Source organism: Coenobita brevimanus, chromosome 71 (genome assembly GCF_032717465.1).
Source record: "Coenobita brevimanus isolate Jiangsu-jjx chromosome 71, ASM3271746v2, whole genome shotgun sequence".
NCBI lineage: Eukaryota > Metazoa > Arthropoda > Malacostraca > Decapoda > Coenobitidae > Coenobita > Coenobita brevimanus.
Window position 1 is genome coordinate 642,626 of NC_137024.1, and position 9,412 is coordinate 652,037.

General features: G+C 39.9%; 1 protein-coding gene across 1 annotated transcript; it reads left to right on the forward strand.

The window, feature by feature from the left end:
• The first annotated feature begins 1,357 nt into the window (after nt 1-1,357).
• Nucleotides 1,358-7,440, forward strand: LOC145406607 (ankyrin repeat and SOCS box protein 12-like). Its single transcript, XM_080277682.1, has 6 exons — nt 1,358-1,583; nt 2,223-2,344; nt 3,113-3,211; nt 4,169-4,389; nt 5,672-5,802; nt 7,247-7,440. The coding sequence occupies exons 1-6, from the start codon at nt 1,358-1,360 to the stop codon at nt 7,438-7,440; spliced, it is 993 nt and encodes a 330-aa protein (XP_080133808.1).
• The last annotated feature ends 1,972 nt before the right edge of the window (nt 7,441-9,412 follow it).

The window sequence follows — 9,412 nt, forward strand, 5'->3', positions numbered from 1 at the left end:
AGAAAAAAAAAAATCCATAAAATCACGAGGCTGTGCTACTACCCCTGAAGTATTATTATTTAGAAGTATATTTACAGAGTATATTCTTGGGACTAGAAGTTCACAACTGTTGCTAAACGGAAGTAAATGATATAAGATTATGCGGTAACGAGAAGAGCTAACTTGGCAGCCTAGCAGCGTCACGACTGCCCTTATAAACTGCGGCATTCATAACATATTATCGCAATTTATGAAGATGAAAAAATTTCAGCATACTCTTCAGCATTCAAGTTAATAGAAGATATTAATCAGCGGCAAATAATTGACTTTCTATATTTTTAAGAGCTTAGCAAAGCTTCAATATTAGTAACGTTGTTCACACTTCCCTTCTCGCAGCGATAAATTGTCGCAGTACGGTTGGGTTACACAGATTACATTTAGCATCGTCATTCGTTGACTTATTGAACATGGGAGAGTTTCTTTTTTGTTGAAAACCACCTAAGCCAGCGAAGGAATTACCGCTTCCTCTTGGGCTATTTTCAGGTGGTGTCATGAGTGGCTCCAAGATGCAGCTAAAAATACCCATAAAACTAACATCTCGACTTCTGCTCCATCCACAGTTGCAGAGGTGAGTTTTTACTGACAGCCATCAAATTTAAGGTAAAGATTCCCCCATTTTAAAGCTAATTGTCAAGTTTATGTGCACTGCCTAATTACTGAATATTATACAAAACCATCACAACAAACCAAACCTAACCGTGTCACTTTTTTCCCTCTTTTATAACTTAGAAATAAATGCTTTCATAGTTAGCTTTGGTTTGCTTAATATCCATGAATAAAACCCTATAACTATGTTAGGTTATGTTAGGCTAACAACGATAACCATTTCAATCAATCAGTTGTATAAAGTTTTGAAGCCAGAAAGTTTATTTTGCATTTAACCACATTTAACTTAGAGCAGTTTGAATTATATAATGTTTGGTATGCTCATATTCCCTACTTTACTTGAGGACTGACTGTTTGTTATTGTTCTGTTCTTCTTACAAGAAAAACTCTAAGAGTACACATAGGTTGCCAAACAATGTTTCTGGAAGTGAAGGTTGAGAGTAATATTGGTTAAGGCAGACCTTTTGCGGTATGGAAGAAGAGAGTGGAGCAGTCTCTTGGTGAGAAAGAAGGAAGAGAAAGAGGAATATTGGATAGTGAGAGAAGTACAGAATATGAGGATCAAGTAGCCTGGAAACTGTTAGGTCATGGCCAGCCCCTGTCCAGGGGTTCCTAGAGAGAAGCAAGGCATTGAAGATGATACTGAAACAGTTTAAAGCAAAGCAACCTCATGAGATGACTGAATGTATTATATTTGCCTACAGTATGAAAGATGGGGGAGATGGAGGCACCCCTGACCACACAAGAGTCAGCACAGGAGTACATGATGAATCTTATGGTGGATGGGGATGACGAAGATGATGTACGACTCCACCTGGCAGCCCTGTGTGGCGACACATTGGGCCTCACACGGGTTCTGGCTGATCCACATGCCACAGACTGGATCAATTACCGTGTCCGACCTTACCTCTCACCACCACTCAGACTGGCTGTCTCAGGTATCTATAGTCTATTCAAACAACACCTTTATGTGTTAGTCAAGGATGTGTTTCATAATACCAGTACTATACAGTGCCACAGTACATGTATTTTCTATCCAGTTGGTGTTGTAAGTTGGGGGGAAACAGTAAATCAGCCTTTTTGGGTAGTAATGGGCCTACAGTACAAAGTGTATGAATACAGTAAACAGTATACAGTTTGTAAGGCAGTGTTTTATTCTTGCACAAGGTCTTCTGTAATTCACTGTTTTAATTAATGCCAGTACAATTTCTTTGCATAAAGTTGCATGTGATTCAGTATAAAATTGTTTTGAGGTTATGATATTTTGTGCTTTTTACCTGTTAGTCATGAACCAGAAATATGTCTCACTTAAAGGTATTTCAGTTAAAACAGCATTTTGCCTACACACATTGTAGACGTTGGGGACTAAGGGTCATACTGTAAGTGGCTTAGGAGATTTCTTAACACCTCAGTATCCCCCTATACATTCTTGGTGCAAACTTAGTTCACATTAAGGAATGGTATGTATAATATGCAAAACACACGGCTTAGGAAGAGATGCCCACAGCCTCCCATCCCACATAGTGCACAGTTGTGAGTTAGTACGTGTGTCCTAAGTGTGTGTTGTGGTGGTGCAGGTGGGAGTGTGGAGTGTGTGCAGGCATTGGTGAATGCCGGTGCTGATATAGAGCTGGAGGACGTCAAGGGACAGACACCACTGTTTGTTGCCACCTCACAAAAGAAGCCAGATATTATGAAGGTTAGTGAATGGTGTAACTTTAAGACTTGATGTTTAAAAGTTGGGTGGTAGGTAGTGGGTCACCAACCATCCATTCACTCATAGTGCCACCCACAGGTGACTGCACTGAGTGACAAACCAAAATTATTGTATTTCAGAGAACCATTTACTGTTTTAAGTTGTAACCATTTACTGTACCTACATACAGAAAGCATTAATGTTACTGAACTCACTTTACTTCAGGCTGAAGCATGATAAAAAAGTTAAGTAACATAATTGTGTATATTAAAATGTTGATGCAGAAGAAAGAATGACAAGATTGTGATATGGTGTAGTGGATGAGAAATACCTTTGGAAGATATGGTCATATTCTGAGGTTGCATGTAAACAGCATTGAAAGTGTTTTCGGGTGGGATGGAGGCTAATACTGGAAGAGGAAGACTGTATATACTTGTTATAAATTGCATTTTTGTAAGTTGTTTTTCTACTACATTTAAAGTAAATTTTAGAAAAATTGTCTAAGAAAGTTCCATTACCACCTTTAAAGCTGATTTTACAGTTCTTCGACAGTGATAGTTGTGTGAAATAAATATACTCTGTACAGTACATTCTGACTGATAACAAGGAATTCACGCATAGGATATTATAGAAGAGTGGAACAATTTATGAGATGAATCTGGTACTATACATGCATCTCCTGTTTGGTTGTCAAGGAGAGAGGGGAAGTGTTGGAAATGACGAGTTTGCCAGATATAACTGTAATTGTTTTCTTTGGTCATGTGTGGTCAGATCCTACTGGAAGCCGGTGCAAACCCTGATGGCAGCCGTAAGAACCGATGTACTCCATTGTTGGTGGCCGTTAGGGATGGATTCACTCTGGGTGTCAAGGTAAACACATTACCACCACTTCACTCCTATGACACTTTTTTCATTATTCTAGCTACAGACACCATCAGACAGTTTCATGCTTGGCAGTGGATAGACTTGAACTGGATAGGTTACATATAACTTTGATTAACCACTTCAGTGTAAGAGGTCTTCCATAAGTAGAGTAAAATCATCTGAAGGTAGCAAGAAACATTAACAGACATCACTGAATTACAGGCATTAACTCTCATTCTTAATCTGTAGCAAGGAAGACTGTCTCAACTATACAGTAGATTAACCCTTTACAGGGCAGAGGCATCCCTCATCTAAATGAAATTGTCTGGCAGTGGCAGTAAGATATACCTAAGTTCTTCCTCTGATTAGTTTCATCAGATAGTCATGGAATGTTGGAAAAATATGACAACTAAAAATGTACCGGGTAAGAGTTGTAGAGCTAGCATTCCCACAATCCTTAAATTTAATGACTTCCAATGCAGTATTGGCCCATCAGGAGTGTAGAAGCCTGGGGCTAGGCTACTTGGTCTAGATATTGAAGGTGAGAATGACCAATTACATGCCCCATTGCAGCATTATGTGACCCATAAACTCCAAACACCTCTTGGAATTAGCTCCTTTTGGGCTACAACTGGTTGGAGCATCTCATCTCACTAGACCACTAGGCGTCTAAAAATTGTATGAGGGCAACAGGACTAATGCATTACATCATTACAGAGCACAAAGAGCCGGGGTTCGATGGGCTTGGAGCTAGAATTCTAGGGGCTTGAATGATGTGTGAAGGATTGTGTGTTCAATATTATTGAGCATGCTATTGGTAGTTCTCCCATTATTGTACATTTTCTTTTGTTTCTTGATCCTGTCTCACTTCATCCTTAGGTAAGAAAAAAGGTCCTGATGATGATGATGATGATGGTGATGGTTCTCCATCTTTGCACTGTACATAGGAATTGTGACTTGCAGTTGTTGCTGGAGTATGGTGCAGATCCTGAACCATGTGAACAGTTTGTAACCTGTGTACCGGGTTGGCCTCTACACCACTCGATTGTGTATGCTCACTTCCCGTGCTTCCTGGAGTTGTTGAGAGCTGGTGCCACCCCATCCCTCAACACTCTACCTTGCCAGATCAACGCTAAGGTGGTGGCACGACTCTCCATACCTCATGCAGTTCTCAAATATGCCAAGTAAGTACAAATGGATAGTTATGTATGTGTAATGTTTAGATGGTCCTTTTTATAAGTCAGGGATATGTTCCAAAGTATCTCAAATTTTTCCATGCAGTTAGCACTGTAAGTGGAGCGATCGGTGATGGCAACCATCATCCACTCACTTGATGTAGTACGTGCTGTATACTTCTTTAGGTAACTCTGCACTGAGTGACAAGCTTAATGATTTCTGGTATCCCAGGTAACCATTTACAATGCTGGAAGGTAGCCATATAACCAAATAATAGGGGTGATGTGAATGCTTACTATGGAGCCCATGTTATCTGGGTGGAGCGCAGCATCCATCCAGGAACCAAACCTTCTCATGCTTCCCCACACGTCGCCACAGGAAGGCACTGTTCACCACAAGGGAGCATCGATTCACTGCATGGGCCAGTCCTGCCGGGCATGGAATTAACTGACAAAGCATCACTGTGGACAGTAATAATAATTATTAAGCCCTCATTCCATAATTTTATAAAGCTGCAGTAGCTGAGTGCTTATCATGGCTAGATACAAAGATGCCAGCTCATTAGCACCAGGTTTCAGATTCTGTTACAGGCAGCTGGCATCATTCAACTCAGATGTTCATTCATTCCTTGTGGGTTGGCAAGTAACATGAGTACAGTACTAAGGGTAACATCCAAGAGAGGTAACTGTGGTAATGTCGATGATGCATTGGCCTGGTATCTCAAGATAATGAGTGAATAACCCACCATAGGCTCAGAGGCCTAAATTACGGAGGAGAGCGCTGCAGCTAAACGCTTCATGTTGCATGCCTTCACTTTTACCTTTGTCATAGCATCATAATATACTGTATTGTGAACTTACTATTAAAAAGGACCATAAAGTAAGGTAACTTTGTACTGTATGTGGTAATAATCTGAAGGTAGCAAGTATGATATTAAAAAGATGTCTTTCAATTGAAGGTGTTGAAGTCCATATAATCACTTGTGTCCAGTTAATATGAGTAGCACAATACAATACATTATGCATATGGTAAAGGCTGTATTTACTCCCCTCCCGCTGTTCAGGAAGCATCTCCTGAGGTGAATAAAATTGCCTGAAGGTCACAAGAACAGCTGATATAAAAATTATGTTAACAGAGTAAAATGGTTAACGGCTACCTTGGTTTTGTTTGAAGTCTACATGAGTCTGTGTATATTTCTTCATTGTCATAGTATTTTTGATATGAGAATAAGTCTGGTAGAGAGTGTATTGCCTGCATAAATGACTTCATTGCCACATCATTTTTACTCAGAGATCATCCTGAGTTTATCAAGCTGTATCATGAGTGTGGGGGTAATCTGCGTCAGCCAAACCTTGCTGGTACATCATGTATGGAGGAGCCAGAAAACTCACCAGCCAAGGAAACTTTACTTTGTCTCTTAGGTAAGCTTTAAGTGTCGTATTTGAAATGGCTTTGGAAGTTTCAAAATAATTCTTCCCAAGGTATTTATTCTGTTCTTTATACCCCAGCATCATCTTGCATGTTATTGATGCAGACTAGAGTGATATTAAAAAGAGATAAGTACAGGTACCTATAACATAAAAAGGAATATTAAGATGTAGGGTAATATGCAAAATACAGTGTCCATGAGGCCAGAGAGAAGTTCAAGAGGTGGAGGGATATAATGGAGACAATGGGATGTAAACATAATATCACTAAAACAAAGGTCATGGTCAGTTGGTGTGAGGGTGGTAATGTTATGGAACAAGGTGTGTGATCTTGTGGTGTGTGTAGAAAGGGAATTTAGAGGAATTCTTTCCTCCGTCCAGTTTGTAATACTGTAGCTAAGTTTACAAGATATGCAAGGCTGTAAGAGGTAGAGTGAAGGCTATGAGACAGTGTGCATTATGTAGAGGTGATTGGGCTCTTGATATAGAATGGAAAGTGTTGTTTAGGTTTGACAGCTGCTTGGAATGAGTGGAGGTATTTTCTTACCTGGGGGACATGCCTAGCACAGAAGAGGGAGCAGAGGCTGGTTCTACAGCCAGAATGAGAAATAGATGGAGGAGTTTAGAGAACTGTTGCCTTTCCCAACCAAGAAAAGTTTCTTCTTTCTTGCAAAGGGCTCACTCTGCAAAACACATTTGAGAAGTGTTGTGGTATAAGGCAGTGAGACTAATTGGCCAGTGAGAAAAGAGGATGCAAACAGACTGGAATGCACAAAAGGGAGTATATTGAGATGGATGAGTAGGGCCTCAGTGAGCGATGGAACTGAGAACAGTGTTTTGTGGAAGACAATCTGAATCAGGATTTTATTCATCTGAAGACAGAGTGTTCAGACTTGAGAGTTAAGTACAGCCTAAATACCTTTCAATACAAGAAACCTTTACTAAGCTTAATAAACTGCTTGATATCATCATCATCATCATCATCCAGACCTCCTTTCTCACCCTAGGGCAGGATGAGGAGTAGCAATGTCCAGAGAGTCCAATTTTGCCCAGTCCAATGGGCCAGGCTTCCATTCACTCATCATTCAAGTCCCCAGAATCCTGGCTGTATCTGATGCACCCAAAAACTTTCACCACATTCTGTATCTTCACATAAAAGAAAAAAAATCTTGAAAAGTACATGACACCGAATCAGTGTGCTAACCTCGTGAGTCCTGTGATGTATTTTTGTATTTTAGTTTTGTTGCTTCCAGATGATTTTACACTACACTGGATTGACCAGTAGTAGTAAATGGTTAAGAAAGGTTACATCTAAACCCTCCATTATGAAAATCTCCCCTAAGCTAAATAAAAGTATCTGGAAATAGGAAAAATAAACTAAATGATATGGCATTGGACTGAAGGTGTTAATGTTGTGTTCCTCCCTCCCCTCCCCCAGGTATGCCTTTGAGCCTCAAATCCCTCTGCAGGCTCCTCATCCGCCAAACACTGGGCCATGACAACCTACGTTACCTCACCTCGCTGGATATTCCTGCTTGTCTCATTCCATTCCTCAACTTTGAAGAATTTAATTGTTATGCACTGAAAGCAGAACAGACACTATGTCATGAAACTCTGTGCAAGAAAGACTGAAAAACTGAAGATGGTTTGGGTATTGATGTTTCAATGGTGCTGTTCAATATTAAATGTTGCCATCCTTCTAGTCATATTTATATAGAGTTTTTAAAAATTTGTCACCATAATATATTATTATTTTAAATATAATTGTATTTAATATTGAAATTTGTCATCTTTTAGTAACTTGAAAGTGAAACCACTCATAATATCAGTATAGATAGGTATACCGTAGATAGATAGATACAGTAAGCTTTCATTGTCATCCTTTTTACATTTTTTTTTTTTCCCTTAAATCTGCAGGATATTACAGATTTTTTCTTTTTTTTTGTCCATCTCTGTGCATGGACTTGATATTTCATTCCCTATGGCCCAGCAGTCCTCCTGCAAAGCTGATTTGACAGTTTTTCCCTGATCAGTGTGCAGGTATGTTACACAGGATTTCCTTGTCACTTTGCTATCTCTTATGCGTCATGTTATCTGTAATCTCTGCCTCTACATGTTTTTCCTGCCTTTGCTTGCTTGCTGCGCCCCCTCTTACATCATGTGAGTTGACTTTCTGTTATCACATTTGGTTGTCCTTTTTATTCTGTCTATCTACCAATTGCCAGATGCCTTAATCCTGTAAGGAGTGGTCACAAACAAATCACCTCCATGTTGTCCTGTCCCCCACCATTTCACTGCCCTGCTTCCAGCTCACACCCCCCTCTCTCATATACCTCTCCACTCCATCCCTCCATCTCATCTTTGGTCTCCCCCTCCCACTCCCTCCTCCATCTCACTCACATATGCTCTCCTTGTCAGTGTCTCATTCTCCATCCTCTCTACATGGCCAAACCACCTCATTGTATTTCTCCTAACGCTTCCTATCACATCCACATCCACACCACAATGCTCCTTCACTTTCTCATTTGTCAGTCTGTCTCTCCATGTGACTCCACATGCTCCTCTCAAATAACTCATTGCCTCTGCCCTCATTCTTGACTTTTGTCCCTCCAACAGTGTCCAAGCTTCACTTCCATACATTAGAGTTGGTATCACAATACTGTACTGTCATGCAAGTAACTTTCTCACTTCCATGCTCACTTCCCTGTTTCTTATCACTGCTTTCAAAGAACCAGCAACCTTTCTTCCTTGTTGTACCCTTTCAAGCACTTCACCCTCTAAACTTCCATCCTTACTTATCACACTACCCCAGTACTTTTTAATATTACAGTATTATTATTATTATTATTATTATATTATTAGTTATAATTATTACTGGTAGTAGGTGGTGGCAACCATCACCCACTCACTTGATGTAGTGTTGCGTGCTTCTTCCTTCACCTTTATCTTTTTTTTTCTGTGTCTGGCCTCCTCTCTCCCTATTTCTTCCATCTTTCCCATCACTGTTTATTATTCTACTTTCCCTTTCAGGTGGCTTTACATTGGGTGACATGCCAAATGGTTTCCTGTAAGCCAGGAAAGCATTTACAATGCTGAGTGTTAACCTTGTAACCAACCCATATGTGTTCCTTATGTGTCAACAAGTGGGTTGACATAGGGTTAGTTCTCCTCCCTGTAAAACGGCTACTGTATCTCAAAGACAAACGGCCACCCCTTACAGGATTAATGAGTCTGGCTATAGATAGATAATATGCTTGGGATTTGTGATGGTGCTTTTTTGCATTAGATTTTTGTCTTTTCTGTTGTTGTTGTTGTTGTTGCCCCAGGTTTATATAAGGCATAATTATGCTTGTTTCCTGGTAGGCTGCAGAGTGTATCATTATTTTTTGTTTATCCATCTGGTAAGTATATTATCACATATTTTCATACTAGCATAATGTGGTTAGTTACTATTTGCTTTGCCATCATCCTGTCTCACCCAGCTTATGGGACCAGCTAGTTTGCTACCATGGGTATGTGCTCCTGAACCACATACTGTATTAAGGAAATCCTAGTACAGTATACTGTATATCTTTCTTATAGCCAATTATAAAATTTCTGGTTT

What these genes read in the sequence shown, in the direction of transcription:
- LOC145406607 (XM_080277682.1), top strand. Translation starts at nt 1,358, where the DNA reads ATGGGGGAGATGGAGGCACCCCTGACCACACAAGAGTCAGCACAGGAG. An exon ending in ACTCAGACTGGCTGTCTCAG is followed by an intron (nt 1,584 to 2,222) that starts GTATCTATAGTC and finishes GTGGTGGTGCAG; the next exon opens with GTGGGAGTGTGGAGTGTGTG. An exon ending in AGAAGCCAGATATTATGAAG is followed by an intron (nt 2,345 to 3,112) that starts GTTAGTGAATGG and finishes ATGTGTGGTCAG; the next exon opens with ATCCTACTGGAAGCCGGTGC.